The following is a 24121-nucleotide window of genomic DNA, read 5'->3' as shown; positions in this document are numbered from 1 at the left end:
TATATATATAACATCCAGAAGGAACCATTACATTCATCCAATCTGACGACCTGCATAACATAGGCCAAAGCACCTCATCCAGTTTCTGCAGCAAGCTCTCAACTCATGTTTGAACTATTGTGATATCATTTTTCAAAAGATATTCAGTCTTGACTCAGTAAGTTATGGAAAATCCACTTCATTTCTAGGCAAGTTGGTCAAATGGTTAATTACCATTGGAACAATGCTGATTTAATTACTATTAATTTAAAATGTCTTATTTCTAGTCTGAATTTGTCTAGTTTCAACTTCCAACCATTCCACCTTGTTATGCCTTTTTCTGCTATACAGTACACCCCTGCTATAACAAACCCCTCAGGATCCAAGCCAGGGGTTTGTTATAGCAAAAGAGACCTGCCATGAGTGAAGGCGAGGCTTGAGAGGTGGGATCCAGGGACCAGGTTCATTATATACAAAGGTTCGTTTTTATGAAGGGCATTATAGTAAGGGTATATTGTATATGAAAGTGTGGTCTACTATCAGTAACTTTACCCTTACATATGTAGACCATGATCACCTTTTCAACTTCTCTTGGATAAACTAATTAGACTGAGCTTCTTATGCATGTTTGTCAGACCTCAAAACATTCTTGTAGCTCTTTTCTGAACCGTTTCCAATTTTTCAACATCCTTTATAATAATATCTGGTTCTTATATGGGACTTTCAGATTTGGGCACCAGAACTGGACACAGTATTCCCATAATGGTCTCACTAATGCCATAAACAGAAGTGACACGACTTTCCCTACATCTACTTGATATTCCCCTGTTTATGTATCCAAGGATTGTGTTCACCCTTTTAGGTAGAGCACCACACTAGGAGCTCATGATCAAGTGCTGATCAGTCATGATGCCTAAATTCTTTTCAATAGCTGCATTGCAGGATACTATGTCTCATCTTGTTACTCTTTACACTCGTTCTTACATGTATTGTTGTTCAAACGTGTATTTGTTTTTTCTTGCATTTGGCTATATTAAAATTCATGATGTTCAAATGAGCCCATGTTATCAAGTGATTCATTTCACTCTGTATAACTGACCTGTCCTGACCCTCTTTTACTACTCCACTGATATTTTTTTTGTATCTTCAAATTTTACCAGTAATTTTATATTTTCTTCCAGATCACTACTAATGATATTGAATAACAGGTAAGTAAGCATTATAATCCTGGTACTGGTGTGGGGGAGAGGAATCAGACACACAAAAAGGTCAAATGATTTGCCCAAGACCATGCCAGAATAGTCTCAGGCTCACAGTTCTATTATCTAGTTCTAATGCTTCCTTCCTGTTCTATTAAAACCATTTAAACAAGACCTACCTAAAATATTAATATGCTTGATTTATTTTGTGATGCAGTAAGGGGATCTTGTAAGATTGTTGTTGCATCAGTGAAGATTTTGTTCTTGTTTATCATAGCGAGGCAGGTTAAGGTTCAGTTAATATAAAATTCACAGTGCTTGAGGCTCTGTTACCTGCTTCCATTACTGTTATTTCCTAATTCCTCGACTCAAAGTATTTCTCCGATTCCTCCCTTCCTCTCTTTACTGAACACCCTGATTGTGTTTGATCTCCCAGAAAACCCACAACAGTGTGGAACTGGCAGGTTAAATTCATCTTCTGTTTATAACACTTAATAATAATATGTAACTAACTGAGGGACTTTTCTTATAAAAGAGCAAAATCAACAAATCTTTGGATATGCTTCATGTCAAGTTATATTTTTGCATTTCAGTGGCCAGCCTGGTGGCACACGGTTTTTGTATGCTCAATATCCTCATCACGACTATTATTCTGGGCTCACAATAACTCAGAAAAAATCCAGTGCAATCTGTTCCTAAAAGAATTTAATAGGATGAGGGCAGCCTTTTGATAAATGTACCATTTACTAGCTATCTATGGCTTTGCTAAGGAAACTCAATTTAGATGGATTGTATGAAGTGAGCAAACTTCTTTCCCAGCAACGAATCCATGTGGCCTGTCACTTGTGCCAAATGGACACCAGATGATTGATGCAATAAAACAAAGATTGCTTTTAAATTAAGATGTCTCTAGATTTGTTTCATAGCAGGTAGGTAAATCTGAGTACTATTGTGCTCTGTTGTCAAATTGAAATTTAATTTGAACTCATCTGTTAGTACTTATTGACAATTCTGGACATTCTGGGTATTCATCACCAAATACAGTTAGTAAACAGTCAGCCACAGTTGACTTTTCCACTTGATCAAACAGTCATTAGATACAGTCTACTAAACATTCCAAACAAGCCCTAAAGTAAACTGGCAAATTATGTAGTTCATCTAGGGGATCTTTTCATAGTTCATTAATATGATGGACGATTCTGCAACCTAACTGATGGAGATAGGTGCTATTTGAAACATTTGAGGAGAGTTTGGCTCTGGCTGTATAGAAAAGCTAATACTACCTCAAGACAGAAGATTTTAAGGCCCCTTTAAAAGCTAGATTCCAAAGCAGGCCTGCAGTAAGCAGGTTCTACTCATTAACTTAATTGGACTTGGTTACATCCAGCTTAGATTTGGCCCCACTCAAATTTATGGCATAACTCTGCTTTCAGAGGGAAAAAACCTGAACTACAGTGTAATTTTGAGATGCTAAGAAAATTAGATATTTTCATGCTAGTTTTGATTTTATTAGGAATAGTACATATGGACACACAAGGACTAGTGTGTCTAGTCATCAGACTCTTCAGAGGAAATTAAAAGGGTTCATGAGAGAAGATGGGAATATAGTATACTTGGGCTAATAGTTCACTCATAGTGATACCTGAGATACCACAATTTTTGTCCATAGTATATTGGAAAGGCCTACACTATTTCAGATACTACTGTATAGATTAACAACATTTCAATAGGTCTTATGCATACATGACCAGTGTACACCACTAGATGTATAAAAAACCAATCTGCAAGATCTCTACTTATGTAATGAGGAACTAGCGGAGCAGAAGCAATATATTAAGGAGCGAAAATATTGTTTAATGGAGCAATTTGGCATGGAGTAAGCAAGGTGACTAATGGAGTGCCACTGGAGTCAATGTGACAAACAATTTTGTTAAGTTCATGCATTAGTGACCTGTAAGAGTGACTGTGCTGTAATGTGAAGAAAGCAGTCGATGTCATAACACTGCAGGAGAGCTGTTAATACAAAGGAAGCAGAGAATGAAATTCAGAATAACTTGAACAAATAGGATGATGGATACACATGAGCATAGTAAAATTGGTGGGGCAGATTCCCACTTTGGTCTGGAATGGGTTAAGGCCCTCATCTGGGCACAATCAGCCCCACCTGTCAGATTCACCTGTAAGGCCTGTTGCACCTAGGAAGGCAGCTCCTTAAAAGGGAGGATCCAGCCCCCATGGAGGATGGCACAATAATATATTTGAGAGTATGCAAATATCTCCTTAAATAATTTGCTTTAAACTTCACACATGCAGCCATACAAAGCTGGATGTGCATAAACGTCCATATGCCTCAAATAAGAGGATTCCTTTACTAGGACTGCCAGAATTAAAATCTACGAAGTGCATGCTCTAAGTGCAGTGACTTTGTTACAATAGAATGAAGATCACAATAACACATCCTAACCAGCCTCTAGGGACATTCCAGTAGAGGGGTATAAGGATAATTGTGTCTTCTGGTAACCTCTACATACTGTCCTGCTTGCGTGCAGTCTGCTGCCTGCATGCTCCTGCTGCAGCTATTGCCAGCCCCCTGAGAGCAACAAGGTGTGTCTCTGCCCAGCTCTTGGCCTTCCTAGCTGCTGTCATGGTATAATTCCACGCTCTGAACCTTAGTGTCTAAAAGATGGGGTACCAGCATGAATTCTTCTAAGCTCAATTACCAGCTTAGTACTTGTAGCGCTGCCACCAACCAGGAATTCGAGTGCCTGGTACACTCTGGTCCCCACAAAACCTTGCCTGGGGACCCCCAAGACCCAGTCCTCTGGATCTTAACACAAGGAAAGTAAACCCTTTCCCTCACCGTTGCCTCTCCCAGGCTTCCCCTCTCTGGGTTACTCTGGAAGATCACTGTGATTCAAACTCCTTTAATCTTAAAACAGAGAGGAAAATTCACCTTCCCCCCTCCTTCTCTCTCCCCCTCCCAGACTCTCCCTGAGAGAGAAAGTAATCCTAACACAGAGAGAAAATAACCTCTCTCTCCCCCTTCCCTCCTTTCTCCCCACCAATTCCCTGGTGAATCCAGACCCTGTCCCCTGGGTTCTCACCAGAATAAAAAAAACAATCAGGTTCTTAAACAAGAAAAGCTTTTAATTAAAGAAGGAAAAACAGTAAAAATTATCTTTGTAAATTTAAGATGGAATATGTTACAGGGTCTTTCAGCTATAAACACTGGGAATACCCTCCCAGCCTAAGTATACAAGTACAAATTAAAATCCTTTCAGCAAAATACAAATTTGAACTCCTCCCAGCCAAATACACATTTGCAAATAAAGAAAACAACCATAAGCCTAACTCGCTTTATGTACCTAGTACTCACTATTCTGGACATATAAGAGCCTGTATCAAAGAGATTGGAGAGAAACCTGGTTGCACGTCTGGTCCCTCTGAGCCCCCAGAGTGAACAACAACCAAAAACTAACAGCACACACAAAAACTTCCCTCCCTCAAGATTTGAAAGTATCCTGTCCCCTGATTGGTCCTCTGGTCAGGTGACAGCCAGGCTCACTGAACTTGTTAACCCTTTACAGGCAAAAGAGACATGAAGTACTCCTGTTCTATTAAACCTTACTTATCTGTTTATGACAGCTGCTTACAGCCAGCTCTTCTGTCAATAGTCAGCTACCAGGCTGCTTCCTCTAGCCTTGCCTCCTCTGACCTTAAAGAGACTCAGTATTTTTCCTATGCCTGAACTAGGCTATACTTCACTTCCTTGTACTCTGGGTTTATGGAGGTAGATGTTGAAATCAAATGAGGAGGGAGTTAAACGGTGCTGGGTAATGAGTCAGCTTATTGCAATATGTTTCCTTCTTGTTTTATGTAGTTGTGAAGAGATCCAGAAATTGGGGGAGAGATGCTTTAATACCGAGGCCCACATGGGAGTCACAAAACTGCATCCCCCCTTAGTTGATCATTCCATGTTAACAGAAATATGGTAGGTACGTAGGAGGTGGTTAACTAGGGAACTGACCATGGCAAAATGGTTCTGTGAAGAATGGAAAAATGAATATCCACCCACTGAGCCAGAGTAATCTATACTCAATATAATTAGCTGCATATAATGAGGTGGTATCTATCAACAGATTCAGACACAACCCTTGGACTATACAGATATAGGTATCCAGGATACTACACATTAATATTTACAGAATGTACAAAGTCTCACTCAACTGGCTCAGATTAAAAAAAAAAAAATCTAACTATATGACCTGAACACACACTGCTTTGAGATTTGAGTTAGTTTAGCTTAAAACCAATGTGTGACATTCTGTACTTTATTTTGCCCAGGACTGGAAAAGAAGTAAAAGCTGTTTAGCGCTATCTTAAGAGCGACAGCCCATTTGTGTAAAGGACAACTCCTGCTGTTCTTTCTGCAATAATTTTCCCCTACTCAATGACTGGCTAAGCAGCAGTTCTGCAGAAAAGCACCTGGGGATGAGTCAGCAGTGTGCCCTTTTTGCCAGGAAGGCTCATGGCATATTGGGCTGCATTAGTAGGAACATTGCCAGCAGATCGAGGGAAGTGATTATTCCCCTCTGTTCGGCACTGGTGAAGCCTCATCTGGAGTATTGCGTCCAGTTTTGGAGCTCCCACTACAGAAAGGATGTGGGCAAAGTGGAAAGAGTCCAGCCAAGGGCAACGAAAATGGTCAGGGGTCTGGGGCACTTGAGTTACGAGGAAAGGCTGAGGGAACTGGGCTTGTGTAGTCTGCAGAAGAGAAGAGTGAGGTGGGATTTGATAGCAGCATTCAACTACCTGAAGGGGGTTTTCAAAAAGGATGGAGCTCAGCTGTTCTCAGTGATGGCAGATGACAGAACAAGAAGCAATGGTTTCAAGTTGCAGTGGGGGAGGTCTAGGTTGGATATTAGGAAACACTATTTCACTAGGAGGGTAGTGAAGCGCTGGAATGGGTTACCTAGGAAGGTGGTGGAATCTCCATCCTTAGAGATTTTTAAGGCCTGGCTTGACAAAGCCCTGGCTGGGATGATTTAGTTGGTGTTGGTTCTGCTTTGAGCAAGGGGTTGGACTAGATGACCTCCTGAGGTCTCGTCCAACCCTAATCTTCTATGATTCTATGGCAGGATGCTGAGTGGTGAATCCAGCTATGGATCTGTCACTGTAGCTCTACAGATTCTCTTCCCCTGTGGAGAGATGACGCAGCTGGCATGCAAGTTTCTTTAGCTTCCTGCTAGTAAACCTGGTTGTCAATCCTATACTCCACTCCTGACCTAGATCTGAGCTCTGATTTCAAAGGTGCTAAGTGGTATGTAGAATCCCATGCTATTCCTCTGCACAAAGGTGAATTTCACAGAAGAGGTTTCATTTGGAACACACATTTTCATTTCAGAAGCTCTTTTGATCTTGAGCAGACAAAAGTTTATATTTCCCAATAGTGTCCACATGAGTTCATTGCAACAAGAATCTATTAAGTTGAATATCATGGATATTTAAAATAGCTGAATATTTTTATAAGTAATTGTCATAAACAGATAGTTAAGGGTTAATGTCTCTTTTACCTGTAAAAGGTTAACAAACAGGGACCCAAACACCTGACCAGAGGACCAATCAGGAAACAAGATACTTTCAAATCTGGGTGGAGGGAAGTCTTTGTTTGGGGGTTGTGCATTGTTCTCTCTGGGTCCTGGACGGGACTGGAGGTGCAACCAGGTTTCTGCCAATCTCCCTGCTACAGTCTCTTATCTATTCAGAATAGTATGTAAGTACAAAGATGGTCATAGTCTTTTAACTTGTTTTTCTTTATTTGCAGATGTGTACTTGCTGGAAGTAGCTTAAATTGTGTTTCTGCTGGAGAAAGCTTCTTTCTATTGTCTACAAGCTAAAAAACCCTGTATATTTACCATCTTGATTACAGAGACAATTTTTATGTTTTTTCCTTCTTTATTAAAGTTTTCTTCTTTTTTAGAACCTAATTGATTTTTTTGGGTTATCTTTTGTAAGACTCCAGGGAACGGAGTCTGCACTCACCAGGGAATTGGTGGGAGAAAGGAAAGGGAGGAGGGAAGAAAAACCTGCTCTCTGCGTTTATCTCTGTATCTCTCTCCGGAGAAGAAGGGAGGGGGAAGGGAACATTCCTTTCGGGTGAGGATTCAAGGAATTGAATCACAGTGGTCTCCTAGTGTACCCAATGCAGGAAGGAGCTGGGAGAAAGAAAGGAGGGAGAAGGTAAATGGTTTATTCCCTTTTGTTTTGAGACTCAAGGAATCTGGGTCTTGGGGGTCCCCAGGGAAGGGTTTGGGGGGACCAGAGGGTATCAGGCCCTGAAATTCCTGATTGGTGGCAGCACTACAGAATCTAAGCTGGTAATTAAGCTTAGGGGAATTCATGCTAGTACCCATATTTTGGACGCTAAGGTTCAGATTTGGGAATTATACTATGACAGTAATATAATTTTTAAAAGTAATATCTGCAGCCATGCAAAACCTAAGCCTAATTTCCTCCATACTAATTTTCCCCTACTGTTACTTACACCTTCTTCTCTACTGTTTGAAATGGGCCACTCTCATTACCATTACAAAAGTGATTTTTTTCCTCTGGTGGTATCCTACTGTTAATTGAATTGTCTCATTAAACTGACCTCTCATTTGGTAAGGCAACTCCCATCCTTTCATGTACTGTGTATTTATACCTGCTACTGTATTTTCCACTCCATGCATCTAATGAAGTTTGTTCTAGCCCACAAAAACTTATGCCCAAATAAATTTTAGTCTCTAAGGTGCCACAAGACTCTTCATTGTTTTTGCTGATACAGACTAACATGACTACCACTCTGAAATGTGAAATCTAAGTTATTGACCATTGTCAGAAAGGTGATACTAGACTAGAAGGATGTATGGTCTGATCTGTTATGATAAATTCTATGTCTCTATCAGTGGGACAAGTGTTTGCATTTATTTCAGGCTACCTTCATAGTGATGAAGAACAAACTTATCAGACAGGTGGACCTTTCAGAGGCTTTTTTTTGTCTATGTTCATCACTTTTGCTGCAGCTCTTAATTCGTATGCTGCGCTCTGTACTTATTTTTGTAACTGCATTTTCCTCTCCAGTCTTTCAGAGCTGTGGTTCTTGCTAAAAGAGCCCCTGCGTGATATCCATGTATTTACTTTGATATTTAATCTTTACATTTAAATATTGTAGCTGAATGCTTTTCACTTAAACAGGCGTTTCCCCTCTGTGTGACCTCTGTTCAGGGTGATCAGATGAGAACTCACCTCCTGGGCGTGATCCAAACATAACGACAGATTAACTTTGCCCTATCAGCGTGTGCTGATTTGCAACTGTTAAGAGTCAGTGAGAACGTTTAATCTGATCAGTCTTGAAAGAAGTGGATAGCAGAACATGGGAACTAAATCCCTATGCCTTCTTTTGGCGTCTGTTCTGGTAGCATCTTATGTTTACACACCCATTCCAGAGAATATTGAGGAACGCTGGAAACTGATGCTCATAAATGCTGGCTTTAGAACTGTATCACATGTGGTAAGTTTAGAATTTTATTTACTCCAGGTGCGTATGTATGAAATTGAGTTCAAGTAATGTATTACTGTGGAGAAAAGAAAAATACAGATCAAAGAATAATATCAGTGTCTGGTTAAGTAATATCCAAAATTATATCTAAGAATACCTGAAACCAAGCAAGAAACTGTAACCCTAACACGAAATAAACTGTTAGAGAAAATGAAATCTACTAACATAAGTATGTACAATAATAGAAATATATTAATTTCAAAGCAGATGAGGAAATGCAAACTTGTAGTTGATTAGCAATTTACTCTACAATCCTGTATAGCTAAATTGTTGCTGTTTGTTTTTTCTTCCCTCTTGAGCCTAACTAGAAATACTGTGTCAGACGTCGGAGGAAGGAAATGGAGAGGTGTATTTAAATATGGTACATCATTGGGGATTTACATAGTCCGTGCGCGCATGGCTGAGGTTATGAATAAATACCAGCTAATTACAGAAGTGCTAATGTAATCAATCACGTATAAAGCTCTGAGACTTTCTAATCACTTTCCCTGGGTACTGATGCAAGATCTAATTGTAATCCTGTGTGATAACAGGAGAGGCGGCTAACTCAGCAGCACAGAACTATGTACAGCCTTCTAGAAATGCTCAAATAAATGTGTTAGTCTCTGAGGTGCCACAAGTACTCCTTTTTTTTTTTTTTTGGTAGAGTAGTGTGGCTATAATGGCTATACAGGACACATTTAAATATATTCTGATGTAGACCTACCCATTTGTCTCTATTTATTACATTTTGGGCTGCATGTTAATCATATACTATGCAATCATCACTAACTCTTGCACACCCTGTATACATAACAGGGCTTTTCGCCCTGTGTGGATAAACAACAGGGCTGTCGTTTCCAGCACTGGGTAGTCAAATCTGTAGTATTGTGTGTGGTACAGTTTAAGAAACATACATCTTAAACTTCTGATCTGCTCAAGCCCCCCCGCCTTGCCTAAAACGCAGCCTACATTTGCGAATCAGCAGAGGCTGCAGCAGTTTTGATCTTTTGTTAGCTAGCTGTGAAGGTTTGTGGTTGTTGCCGGGGGGAGGGAGAGGTGTAAGCCCATGTGCTGCTCTGTAGATGGCTTTTTGCTTGGCTCTGTTAGGAATACACACAGTACTAGGCTGTAAATATCAGGGCTCAAGTTTCAGACGTGCTCTATTTGTGTGTAGGGGGAGGGGGAGCTCGTTGTCTTACCCCTTTGGTGCCCAGCTTGAGATGCTTGGGTATGATTTGCCACAAGCACCGCGCATCTTTCACTGACTTCGGTAGGACTTGACCGTGCTTATCTCTGAAAACAAAGCCCCGCGTCGTGTCTGGATTTGGTCACTCAAAATCATTGTCCAATTTTGAGCACTTTGGCCTGGGAGAATACGTTTTTGGGGTGGTGGGCGATCTATCAGTGTCAGTTGGGAAGCGAGTTGTGGGATCTAAGAGGGGGGAAACAGTCATTTAGTTAATTTATAAATAAACTGGACTCTGCTCTTTGATGGGCTTTTGTTTTGATTTGGTCTCTGTATCTCATTCATCCTGCACTAGCTTGTCTGATCTGTTCCAAATCTCGCCCTTTTGCAGGATAACTCTTGTTTGCCTTACGGACTTTGCAAGCCTGAAAACCTCCATTAGAGAGCCCCCTACCCCTCCACCGGGGAGTAAAATCACCAGTGTGAGCGGATTTCAAGTTATTCCCCCTGCTAGGGGGACTGACTGCATAACTACAAATTTTAAAGTAGTTACTCTGGTATAATTTCATTATGGGTTTGTTTGGGGTGACAAGATAGCAAATGTGAAAAATTCGGACACTTTTCCCCCCACCCCCAGGGGATGGGATGGGCTATAGTTGCCTATATAAGATAAAACTCCAAATATTGGAATGGCTGATCACCCTGGGTTTGTTTGTCATGTGCCATTTGAGTCTGGAGGTCTGACTGGTGAGGACTAAGAAAGAGAGAGGAAAACTAACATTCAGTCCCCAGACATACTATTAAAGGTATTCTTTGTGTCCAAGGAAATAAAGGACTGAGAGGCTACTTAACAGGGCCCATTGTGAAAAGCTATGACTAAGGGTCTAATTGTGTCCTTTAAAACACAGAATGGACATACTGTACCATCTATTACATGAAGTAAGATGCATAGGCTGTGAGGGGAGGGATAGCTCAGTGGTTTGAGCATTGGCCTGCTAAACCCAGAATTGTGAGTTTAATCCTTCAGGAGGCCATTTAAGGAACTGGGGTAAAAATCTGTCTGGGGATTGGTCCCCCCTTTGAGCAGGGGGTTGGACTAGATGACTTCCTGAGGCCCCTTCCAACCCTATGATTCTGTGTTTGAGGGAGTTGGTTGTTACCCATTTGGGTAAAATTAGTAATATCACAGGAAAACAGTTGTGTCCAGGATGTGTGTGAGACAAAGTTTGAGAGCAGAAACACATTACAGTATGAGTTTGTTTCCAGGGGGAGAGACTGACATGCTTGATTGTGTCAGTTCGAGATGTCAGGTAGTGAAAGTCAGGGCAGATGGGCATTATCTGAACTTTATGGTGAAGTTCGAATTGTGTTTGCAAGTATGTTTGGCTCTTTGCTTTTATAAGTAATGTATTCACTCAATATTTAAAAAGAAATTATTTCCAGTAGAATGTTCTATGAGTGTGCCCTAAAACTCTACACAGAGCTCTTTGTAAAGATGATGATTACACAATGTGACATGGATGATTTCAAGGACTCTGCATGGGCCCTGACTGTGAATGAATAATGCATAATAAAATGACGAAAGCAGCATGGTCTAGAGTTCTGAGAGTCTGGAGAGCCCGAGTTTTAATCCTGGCTCTGCTGCTGACTCACTAGGTAGCCTTGGGCAAATCATGGGTTAATCTCTCTATGCTTCAGTTCCCTCATCTGTACAATAGGCATTCTATTTGCCTCTTAGGAGCACTGTGGATTAAACAGTTAGTTTGAACAGTACTTAAAATGTAGAGATGTTTATAATGTTGTAACAGAAAAACATACCATGGCTTTTTCAAATGTAAACATTTTCTCTCATACACTAATTGATTTCTATACCATGTCTGACACAATACATAGCCTAATTATTCTTTGTCTAGTCACTTCTGTCAGATGTGCTGGGAAAAATAGGGTGAGAAATGGGAACTGTTTTGAAAGTTTATAACACATGAGACGTCAGCGGGGACAAAGGAAATGTATAGAATTCAAGGTGTTAGTGCATAGTTACAAATATGTTGCAGCTGAAGCAAATCATGGGCAAAATTCCTTGAGTAACATCATTCACCCCTAACCTATCCCAAACTTCTATAGCACGTGGTGATGGGCCATAAGTAATGTGTCTAGTACAGATGTGTATGTGGCTTGGGGAGTTGTTGGTAAAAGTTTAATGTTAAACTAGATGAGGAGAAGCCTGCAATATATCCCAGCCTGGGAAATGATAAAAGGAAGAGCTCTTTAAAATAGGCTCAAGTTACTATTATGACAGAGTTTTATCACAATTAAATGGTGCATACAACACAGTGTGCATTGCTATAACACCGCTATCAAACATCACACTAGTACTTGAACCTATCTAAGCAGGACACCAAGGACCCCCTGCAGCTGTAGTGTTGGCAGCATTGTCTGTACAAGCTCTGGTAATACGTTCTCATTTTTTGGGCAAGTATGGTGTTAGCATTACTGGGTCTCGTATGCAAGAAATCCATGCACGTGCATAACTCCTATTAATCATTGTGGGAGTTGTGTGCATCCAGTGCATGATCCGGCTTCCATTGAATTCTCCTGGACTTTAACAGGGTCAAGCCCTTAGAAATCAGAGACAATATGCATTGTTACATACATGTAACTACAGCAGTGTCTTCTTTTCATTTTTAAAGTGGAATTGGTACTTCTGAAGCATGTTGCATTAACTGCATTTGAGACTGACGTTCTTTCTCCATAGAACTGGTACAGTTCTGGTACCAATACTGCAAATTTCTTCACATCAATTGGCCAGATTATGATCTCACAAACAGGAGTGCAAAGCTGGAGGGACTTCTTTGACTCTGATGGTTTCTCTGAATTTACACCAGTATAAGTTAGATCTGAAACTGGTCCAAATCTCTTAAACCTGTTCTGGATGGGGAACACTGGAAGCAAGATGGCAAGTTATTGTACTCAATCTTTGGCTTTATTGATCAGACTCTCGGCAAGGGTTCCACTTGTAATGGTGTTTTTTGTGATTAAGCCTCCCGTTTTTACCATGAACTCGAGAGTAACCACTCGCTCTGATGAACAATGGTCTATGCTTGGTGTCAAAAGCAGTCGTTAGCATTGTTGTGTTTTGGTTCTCTAGAGATTACTAACAGTAGGAATGGATGTTTTGTACTGGAAGGAATGCCATATTCTAGCCATTCTGAATAAAGAGGTAATCCATAGAAAAGTCTTTTTAATGTATTTCCTTTAGCTCACTTATCATGTGCTGCTGAACTGCCATGTGACCAGATGGCACTGATTTGTTGTCACTTAATCATGGGTCTGAATGTGAAGAGGTGATCTAATTTAAAAGGCTGCATGTCTTTTGAGCTTTTCCATCTCTTGTTTTGCTTTAAAAACAAACAAACAAACAAACACAAATTGCATCAAATACCAAGATAAAAGGGTGAATGAAGCTGTGAAACAGCCAATTTAAGTGTTTTCTCTCTTCCTTACAAATATCATGGGGAGTGTAGCCTATGCTTTCCAAGCCCACATTGTGCAAAGATTTCCCTGGTTTCAGATTTCAAGGGCCAGATCCTCAGAGGATGTAAATTAGCATTGCTCCACTGAAGTCTATTCCTGAGTGTGGATGCAATATATACTCAGCTTCACTTTTACCTAGACACATTGATATGGCATGCAGTTGAGTTTTAAAACCAACACTGCTGAGTTCTGCTCTCCCCTACTTTGAGCATGAAAAGGGTGCTGCAGTGGATATAAGAATTCCGAAGTAAAGTGGGAGGTTTACACCTCTATCTTGTGATTGGACCAAACTAGCAGGCACAGGTCTGTCCAGAGTCCCACTGATTTCAGTGGAGCTCTCTTTGGTCACAGGTTTCCAACTGTGTGGTGCAGATTACAAGATGGTGGACCTTAGTTTGCTCATTTATATGTTAATACCAAGAATAGTCTTCCAGCTCCAAGCCATTTCATAGCAGAACTAGCATCTGATCTCTGGGAACACACTGGAAAGATTGGGTGTGGTGTATGGTTACACAGGACTCTGTATGTGTTTTCTCTCCATGTAATGCACTGTAAAAGGGTTAAGTCAATGTATATAAGCAGTATAAAGTGTTTGTAAAATGTTTTGATAAAGAGGAGTTTCTTTGTTGCCTGAGTAATCTACATTTTGTCAAACATTTTTCTTGCCTTCAGGACTCTGGATTGCCTTTCCTCCCCCCCCACCCCCCCCAGGACATTAGCATGTCCCCTATACTGAGTTCTCTTCAGTCGTTTTGGTAAATTGACTGCTTATTCAGCTAATCTTAAAGGGATACCTTGAACTTGAAGTCTTTTCAGTGAGAAAGAACCAGAACAATTAAAAGCTCTTTTAGGCAGTGCACATGGCAATTTTAGGGGCTTTATAATCAAAGTTCTATATTTTTAAAAATATTTTTCTTTTCCATATTGCTGTTCCCACACCAAAAAAGGAAAATCAATTTACTATTCATAGCAGATTGTGAAAGTAACTATATACAAAGTGCTGTCAAATGCACGAAGTAAAGAAACTGCAAAAATAGAGGAAATGTTTTCTTATCTGCCAGTTATAGAAATCTCTGGTGTTACAATAGTAGTAGGGATAGAAGTGACACTTTTAACTGATATCCCTTGAAACCTGAGGAAGTGGATTGACAATTAAAATTCTGTAAAAAGGCCAAACACTTCTTGGGATTTAAAAAACATCAACAAGGAACAGAAAGTTCACAGCCCTGAACCTAAGAAAAATTCTCAAGAACATTTGATAGGCCAGATTTTTAGTACATTAATAGAGTTGCACCAGTGATCAATTTGGCCAACTGTATTTAGTTTTAGGGAGAGTAATAAAAGGCTGGAGTGTTGATATAAACTGTGTAATGTGTATGACTATACAATATATGGGTGGGTGAGATCCTATCAGGGCCAGCTCCAGCTTTTTTGCCACCTCAAGCAGCGAAGTGAAAGGGGAGGGGGAGATAAAGCCACGATCGGCAGCAGATCTACCATGCCGCTTCATTCTTTAGTGGCAATTTGCCAGTGGGTCCTTCGCTCCGAGAGGGACTGAAGGACGCGCCGCCAAATTGCCGCTGAAGACCCAGGCATGCCACCCCTTTCCATTGGCCGCCCGAAGCACCTGCTTCCTTGGCTGGTGCCTGCAGCCAGCCCTGGATTCTGTGTGTTGTGACAAAGTTCCTCCTCTACTTTGGTGGGTCCTGCGCTTATTTGGCAGATTTGCTCACCTCAGTGATCTTCCCCACAGTCTGGATCAACTCCTCCTATGTCTGATCAGGAGATGGGAGGTTTGGGGGGAACCCGGGACCGCCCTCTACTCCGGGTTCCAGCCCAGGGCCCTGTGGATTGCAGCTGTCTATAGTGCCTCCTGTAACAGCTGCATGACAGCTACAACTCCCTGGGCTACTTCCCCCTGGCCTCCTCTAAACACCTTCTTTATCCTCACCACAGGACCTTCCTCCTGGTGTCTGATAACGCTTGTACTCCTTAGTCCTCGCAGCTCTCACTCTCAGCTTCTTGTGCCCTGGGCCAGTGCAACCATGTAGGCGAACTAGGCGGTTGCCTAGGGTGCCGAGATTTGGGGGCGCCAAAAAGCGCCCCCCATTTTTTTTTAAATGGTTGACCAGCCACTGCTGCTGGGACAGAGAGGCAGCCGGCAGCCCAGGGGGTCCCCCAGGTCAGGGCGCCACCGCGGCAGCTTGCAGCCCAGGGGATCCCCGGGTCAGGGCGCCCAGGGAAACCCCGGGCTGCTGGCTGCCGCGGAGGCGCACTGACCCTGGGTCAGTGCGCACTGCCGTGGCAGCCGGCAGGCCAGGGTGTCCCCCGGGTCAGGGCGCCGCTGCAGCAGCCGGCAGCCCAGGGTGTCCCCCGGGTCAGTGCGCCGCCGCGGCAGCCGGCAGCCCAGGGTTTCCCTGGGCCAGGGGATCCTCTGGGCTGCTGGCTGCCGCGGCGGCGCACTGACCCGGGGGATCCCCTGGGCTCTTTCCCATTTAAGTTTGTATATCACTTGGCAATTATTGTTATGAATATTATTACTTATGTATTCTGTGTCCAAAAATGTTCTAGGATCTCTGCAGACAAATAAAAGAGATTCACTAGCCCAAAGAGTCTGTGATCTAAATTAAAAATGACACCAAGTCATAGTGACAAACAATGGGAGCAAAATAAGGAAATGGGAAGAGGAGGTTACAAAAATCAGGTGACATAGTTACTTATTAGGTTCACATCATGTTCTGCAAAATCTGTACAGTTTTTTATATTCCCTTTCCTGTTTGTATCTAAACTATTCCCGCATTTTCTAAACTTGAAGTGATTTTCTGTTTCATTACAAAACAGACCCCTTACAAACAATCCATACACCCTTGTGTGTTGTTTTAAACTATTGCATGTGTTAAAACCTACTAAGCCCCCACTTCTTAGCTTAAGAGCTCCTTTACACATATTTCCTATCTTACTTCACCACCAACCACCTTTAGCCCAGATCCCCAACCCAGGTGACTGTAAGCCTCTCATCGTCTGATATCTCCACATCTCTTCCATCCCCAGCAATCATGTCCTTATTTCAGTAAGTAAGTATTTTCATTGCCCAGAAATGAGAAGTTTACAAAAGTTACTCTTGTTATCAGAGGCCTTGATCCACCTTCATAGTATATCAAGTTTGGAAGGGACCTCAGGAAGTCATCTAGTCCAACCCCACTCAAAGCAGGACCAATCCCCAGACCTTGAAGTCAGTGGAAAAATTCCCACCGATTTCAATGGGTTTTAGATCAGGCCCAGAGGCTCCAAGAGCCATTTCTTCCTCTTCCTTCACAGAAGTTCTTCAACATCATATTGCCTCCTGTTCCAGCATTCAGCTCAGGCTCTTTGTTAAATAATCAAGAACTTCTGGGGTTATTACCTCAGAAAAGCAGAAAGTTTGTTACTCCTGTTTTATTGTCCCATTTGAAATAATTCTTTAAAATGTAGGTTTCTCTTGTGTAAGGTAACTAGTGACTCAGGATCACCATCTAGCCACAACGTGCACGATGCTGAGAAATATGTAGGTGTGGTGGTTGTTTGCTGACAGGTAAAGCCCTGATTTGATACTAAATACTGGAACAGACATGAACTATTAATATCTCTAGAGCTCCCAGGCCTCTCCCATTGATGGCCTCCTCTTTTGAATCCAAGCAAATGGGATTTCTATGTGAATTCTTACAATGTAACATTCAAGGATTAGCTGGACAGCTCGGAGCACCTTGGAGTTGTGCCTTCTGTGAACTTGAATCTTTTATCATTCTTTCTAGCAGAGCAGCACAATAGTGGGATCCTAGGCTGTACTAGCCAGATGTTTTCCTTGCTAACTTGGAAGGTTGCTCTCCTATTATTTTGTCAGATGCTTGAATTGCACCTATCTCAAGTGAGGTAAAGTAGAACAAGGCAAAACATCTTAACAGATACCTCTTGCATAAGTGATTGCAGGATAGGGGTCTATTTCTTTAAAACAAACCTGGACCACAATGCCTCTAAGAAACTTGACAACCCCTAATATGGAACAACTTTTTGATCCTATCCAGAGCAGTTGCTGTTACACCAGTAGGATAAGATCTGCCTACATCTGTGCTTTTGTTTAGTGTAATGGTTGCAACATAAACCTAACAAGGCTTGAATACTCAGGCTTAAGCTTGAAAGTCATCTTGATCTCTTAATCAATATTTCGTCAAACAGTTGATGAAATTCAAATAGTTAATTATAGTAAGTGACATGCATTCTCTATCCTTTACTTTTAATAGTGAACAAGAAAAAGGACTGATAGGAATAAAATTTCATTTTTTTTCGTTTACAGTTGATGCAGCCTCATGGCAGATAAAAAAAAAAAAAAGGTCTGGGGCACAATTTTGTGACCGTGTATTGTGTATAATGTATGTGATTTTTTTGGGGGGAGGGGCGCAAGATGGAAGTTTCGCCTAGGGCGCAAAATATCCTTGCACCGGCCCTGCTTGTGCCTCTTGCTCTCATCTCCTCATATGCACTTCCTCTCCCCTGGCTGCCCCCGGCCTGACTGGAGTGAGCTCCTTTTTAAATCCAGGTGCCCTGATTAGCCTGCCTTGACTGGCTGCAGGTGTTCCAGTCAGCCTGTCTGCCTTAATTGGTTCTAGCAGGTTCCTGATTACTCTAGTGCAGCCCCTGCTCTGGTCACTCAGGGAACAGAAAACTATTCACCCAGTGACCAGTATATTTGCCCTCTACCAGACTCCTCTACCCCACTGGCCTGGGTCTGTCACAGTATATATACATTAGGGCTGTCGATTAATCACAGTTAACTCATGCGATTAACTCAAAATATTAACTGTGATTAAAAAAATTAATCATGATTAATCACACTGTTAAACTATAGAATGCCAAGTTATTAAATATTGTGGATGTTTTTCTACATTTTCAAATATATTGATTTCTATTACAAGACAGAATATAAAGTACTCATCTTATATTATTTTTATTACAAATATTTGCACTGTAAAATAAGCAAAAGAAATAGTATTTTTCAATACAAGTACTATAGTGCAATCTCTTTATTGTGAAAGTATAACTTTCACATGTAGAATTTTTTTTGTTACATAACTGCACTCAAAAGCAAAACATTGTAAAACTTTAGAACCTACAAGTCCACTCAGTCCTACTTGTTAAGCCAATTGCTAAGACAAACAAGTTTGTTTATATTTACGGGAGATACTGCTGCCTGCTTCTTATTTACAATGTCCCCAGAAAGTGAGAACAGGCATTTGCATGGCTCTTTTGTAGCCGACATTGAAAGATATTTATGTGTCAGATATGCTAAACATTCATATGCCCCTTCATGCTTTGGCCACCATTCCAGAGGACATGCTTCCATGCTGATGATGCTCGTTTAAAAAAAAAGTGTTAATTAAATTTGTGACTGAACTCCTTGGGGGAGATTTGTCTCCTGCTCTGTGTTTTACCCACATTCTAACATATATTGCGTGTTATAGCAGTCTCAGATGATGATCCAGCACATGTTCATTTTAAGAACACTTTCTCTGCAGATTTGACAAAACACAAAGAAGGTACCAATGTGAGATTTCTAAGGATAGATACAGCACTTGACCCAAGGTTTAAGAATCTGACGTGCCTTCCAAAATTTGAGAGGATCGAGAGGTGAAGCATGCCTTCAGATGTCTTAAAAGAGCAACACTCAGATGCGGAAACTACAGAACCCGAACCACCAAAAAAGAAAATCAACCTTCTGCTAGTGGCATCTGACTTGGATGATAATGAACATGTGTCGGTTCATTCTGCTTTGGATTGTTATCAAGGAGAACCCATCATCAGCATGGAAGCATGTCCTCTGGAATGGTGGTTGAAGCATGAAGGGACATATGAATCTTTAGCACATCTGGCACATAAATATCTTGCAACGCCAGCTACAACAGTTCCATGTGAATGCCTGTTCTCACTTTCAGGTGACGCTGTAAGCAAGAAGCGGGCAGCAATATCTCCTGCAAATTGTAACCCAAACTTGTTTGTCTGAGTGATTTACTGAAGTAAGACTGAGTTGTAGGTTCTCAAGTTTTACATTGTTTGTTTTATTTTTGAATGCATTTATTTTTTGTACAGAATTCTGCATTTATAAGTTCAATTTTCATGATGAAGGGATTGCACTACAGTACTAGTATTAGGTGAATTGGAATATACTATTGATTTTGTTTACAGAGCAAACATTTGTAATAAAAATAAATATAAAGTGAGCACTGTACACTTTGTATTCTGCATTGTAATTGAAATCAATATATTTGAAAATGTAGAAAACATCCAAAAATATTTAAATAAATGGTATTCTATTTAACTTTATGATTAATTTTAATTGTGTGATTAATCACGATTAATTTTTTTAATCACTTGACAGCCTTAATATACATTCAACTTACATAGAAATACACAAGATAAAAAATATAAATTGTTCTGCATATACCCACAACCACTTGCAACAGCAGTCGCAGATACATTCTCTTGTTCTCAGCTACCTCCTATTGTTTGGGTAGTTTGGATATGAGTGTTTAGATCTTTGTTTCAGAAACAGATTTTCAGATCTTGAGTTGTTTTGTATTTTGGGGAGGATGTTCTGAGCACCAGATTGGGAGCGTGGGTATTACTACATTCCAGATTGACTTTCATGATCACTTCTTCCTAAGTTTAGTATGGTACTTGCCTATTTTGAGGGGGTGCTGCGGTGATTCATCTGCCAAGATCTTTGATGGAAAATGCTATAGAAGTGCTCAACATTATTGTTACTATAATAAAGTATTTGACGAGCTGAAAAAAAAAGAACATCTGAAGTGGGCACCTCTAGGTCTCTGGAGGCTGAAGCTGGAGAAATTCAGACTAGTAATACAGCACAATTTTGAAGAATTTTTAACCATTGGAACAACTTACCTAGGGACCATCACAAAGTCTTTAAATCAGTATTGGCTATCTGACTAAAATGATATGCTATAGCTCAGAAGTTATGGGCCTGATGCAGAACTTAGTGGGTGAGGTTCTCTGGCCTGTGTTATGCAGGAGATCAGACTAGATGATCATAATAGTCCCTTCTGGCATTCCAAATCTACTGATCTATGAATGCTTATATTCACTTCCCTCTCACCACCTCCACTAAATGGGCAAGTGTTAGAGGTAAGAAGGGAAGCATGTACGTTTTAAGCTGAAAGTGCTGCTGGATGTTTAAAGGTGGGGGAGATATTTTTCCATTGTGACACACAAGGTCTTCTCATTAGCATGCCAGGAGAATGTTTCTGTCACAGTTTTGGAGCAGCAGAGAGAAGTCAGCTTTAAATTTTCAGACTGAACATTTCTCCCATGAAGTTAGCGAGGGATTGAGAATGCTTCAGAAAATTTTGCTATGATGTTACCGTTATTCAAACACTAATAAATGAACTTTGTAAACGTATCTTTACCATTCGACTTAATCAAATATATCTTTATGTTCCCATTCACATGCCTTTGGCAAATCACTGTGCAGGGTTTTGCTGTGGGTTTCCACTGTTAACTGTGTTGACATTTTCCACAGAATGTGTTTTAGCATTCTTTGGACAATTTCACTATATGTGCTTTTAGATGCAGGGTCTGATTTGTAAAAGCCTTCAGGCACCGAAAGATGCATATATGCACCTAAGGGGACTTTCAAAAGCATCTAATTCCTAGAGTTAGGTGTTCAACCGCCTAGTTGAATTTTCAAAAGCACCTAATCACCTTTATTAAAACTAGCTTGTAGTAATTTAACACCCCTTTCAGGGCTTATGTTGAGTTATACGATTATTCCTAGGAATTAAATGGAAGTTAGTAATTATGTTTGGTTGCAAATTCATTAAAGTATTAAACACATTTTCAGAAACAAGAGGTTGCTTAGGCATCTAATGCAGAACCAGTTTAAATAAACCTATTAGGTTTAAAGGTAAACTCAGTGTAAAGGAGACAATGCATGATGCTTTTTTAAGCATCAAAAATCCTACAGATGCTAAAGCTCATTGTGCCTTCTTGAATTTAGGGCAGACTTTCAAACTTGAGTGCATGAAATTAGGCACCTAGGTTTAGCTGTGGCAGAGCAGGTTGTCTGGTAGACCAGGAATTTGTCAATTACTGTCCATTTACATTACAAGCTTGTTGGGACAGGGACCATTTCCAACTATGTGTTTGTACAGCACCTAGCACTGGCCCTAGTGCTGATGGGGCACTGGGATATGACTGAAATACAAATGTTAAATAATATGGAGTTAAATGGATAGTCTGGGGAACAAAAACAGGAACTACAGGGAGTGTGAGAGAAAACACACATTGATTAAATAATTTTAATTAACCAGTTACCTCTACAAGGTTTCTCATTGTTCTTTGGATCTTTTTAGCTTAAGTAAAGTAGAGGCAGGATCATTATTATTTTTATTTGATTAGACAAAATAGCTTTTAAAGCAAACAAGAAATTACCTACAGCTAAATAAGAATGGTTAGATAATAGTATAGTGTCAAAAACTGAACTCAGCATGGGATGTTACATCTTTTCAGAGATAATAAATTAGTTTAATATATTCAGCATCTTACCACAATCTTCTTACAAAGGCAAACTTTTGTGTTACTTCAGTACCAGTCTGGGCAGGTGATTTGTTGGTACTGACATGGAACTATGGGTCTTTTCTTAATTCCAATCAAGTTTATTTGCCAATGGAATGGTGGCATAGCTCATGTCAGTTCAACCAAACAGTTCTACCATAGAATCTAGAACTTTAAACAAGCTACTTAATTATCAAAGAATGTTAATTCAGTTCAAAATTACCCTGCCAAGGGGATACTTGCAACCAAGCTTTGTCACTTGTACATATACAAGACTATCACACATTAAACAAAAACAAAATATGGAGGTAATAAAGTAGAATAGCATCAAAATTATCTAGAACGTATCTCATACGCTCTTATACCACTTTACCCCAAAGTTTCAAACAGTGATAAATATCTAGCTTGCAAGCCAATTTAAAGCTCCCTCCCCTCTTTGTCTAAGAAGCTGTTTAGTTCTTTTGATCAAAATCAACCTCAAAATCACACAAAGCTCTGAAAGTCTCAAGATTTCTTGCAGTAGCTCTTGCTACTTTCTCTTCTAAATAGTACTAGATTTAATTAGTGTAATGAATTTCCCCTGCTTCAGTGCCTAGTTACTTTTGAATTAGCATGTCTTCTAGACCATAACAAGACTAGTTGTTAGCAGAAGGGTTACTCTCACTGGCCAGGCAATAACATCTGTTCAAACTCTCTCATCCAAATGTTTTGGCTTCAGGGCATGATGTATTGAACAACATGGTATTTTGTACATTTTTCTGCTGGATGGCATAGGCCTGGGTCCTCTTTTTGGCAAAGAAACTGACCCATAGTTCTGATAAAGATTTGAAATGTCCAGCCAGAATCTGAGGTGTCTTTTCTCATCATACAGTGAGAAAACAGGGTGTCTCCTACTCTTCTTTATGGCTTCTTGCAACTTTGCCTGGAAAAATCCAGTGTCTTCGTGTAAAACATCTCATGCCATAGCAGTTTTTGTAAGACATGTTGAACCATATGCGGAATACCTGCTTGCTTAGCTGCAGTCAATAATTCTCTTCTACAAGTTACTTTCCATGAGCCCATTTGCAGTATGATCCTTTGGCCAAATTTGCATGACTCCATACTCTTTCCATCACCACTTTTGAACTTTGAATAGAATCTTTATGTAAAGTCTCATCACATTCCTTAATGGTGTCGTCCTTGTTTAGTAGCTCATCCCAAACCAATATAAAGTCGTTTGACCCATTTGTTGTTTGTGTTACTGTAGTGCTAGGACTGCTAATTATGGACCAGGACACGCTGTGCTTGGTCAATCCCTAAAAGGAAAGAACAATGAAAGAAATCATACAAAACAGCTGTACACAATTCTGCACCACTACAATTCCTGAACTTCAGTGGCAAGGTGAGGGAGTCCTGCCTATGAAATGATCCTAGTTTGCATATGTGCCAAACATATGGTTGATCAGGGCTTATAAAACTCCTGGTGATTCAGCACAAAGATTTACACTCACATTGGCTTCTCAAACTGCCATTTGAATGTCTCAGTTTCTTTCATGCAAAATAAATACCTCATTAGATATGATCATTAAAGACTTGTTTTCATATAGGTATAGATCACATTTCTATTTAAAATTGACAGCATGGTCCAGACTGCTTGCAGTACTTCTATGGTTGCCTAGGCCACAAACTGAAATGCAGCGTCCTCAAAACTGAAGAGGTCTATTAAGAAAACTTTGATAGCTTTAATCTTTTGATACAGTTTTTTAAATCTTAATTGTCATTTTTCAGGATTATGTCTTGTGATACTGTAACAAATATAATAATGTGATCTACTCTGTTACTAATTTACAGGCATAAAGTATACAAAATAGGAAAAAAGGTAACAGAAGAAGTTACATCATCATTTTGCAAGAGTTTGTGGTTGATTAGCTAATTAGCTGTTGTAGTTACTAAGGCTTTGTCTACACTGGCAAGTTTCTGCACAGTAAAGCAGCTTTCTGTGCTGTAACTCCCAAGGTGTACACACTGCCAAGTCATGCAGTGCTCAGAAACTGCACA

The 24121-nt window shown here is 40.4% G+C and overlaps 1 protein-coding gene across 1 annotated transcript in view; it reads left to right on the top strand.

Moving 5' to 3' along the window:
* The first annotated feature begins 8574 nt into the window (after positions 1 to 8574).
* The window catches only part of LOC115658006 (arylacetamide deacetylase-like), a 34147-nt gene continuing 18600 nt past the window's right edge, over positions 8575 to 24121 (top strand). The window contains exon 1 of the mRNA XM_030576457.1: positions 8575 to 8730. Coding sequence (XP_030432317.1) covers positions 8593 to 8730 — 138 coding nt within the window. The 5' untranslated portion in view covers positions 8575 to 8592. The remainder of the gene's footprint in view (positions 8731 to 24121) is intronic.

The sequence above is a fragment of the Gopherus evgoodei genome, chromosome 9 (genome assembly GCF_007399415.2).
Source record: "Gopherus evgoodei ecotype Sinaloan lineage chromosome 9, rGopEvg1_v1.p, whole genome shotgun sequence".
NCBI lineage: Eukaryota > Metazoa > Chordata > Testudines > Testudinidae > Gopherus > Gopherus evgoodei.
This window is presented reverse-complemented; position numbering and strand designations above follow the sequence as displayed.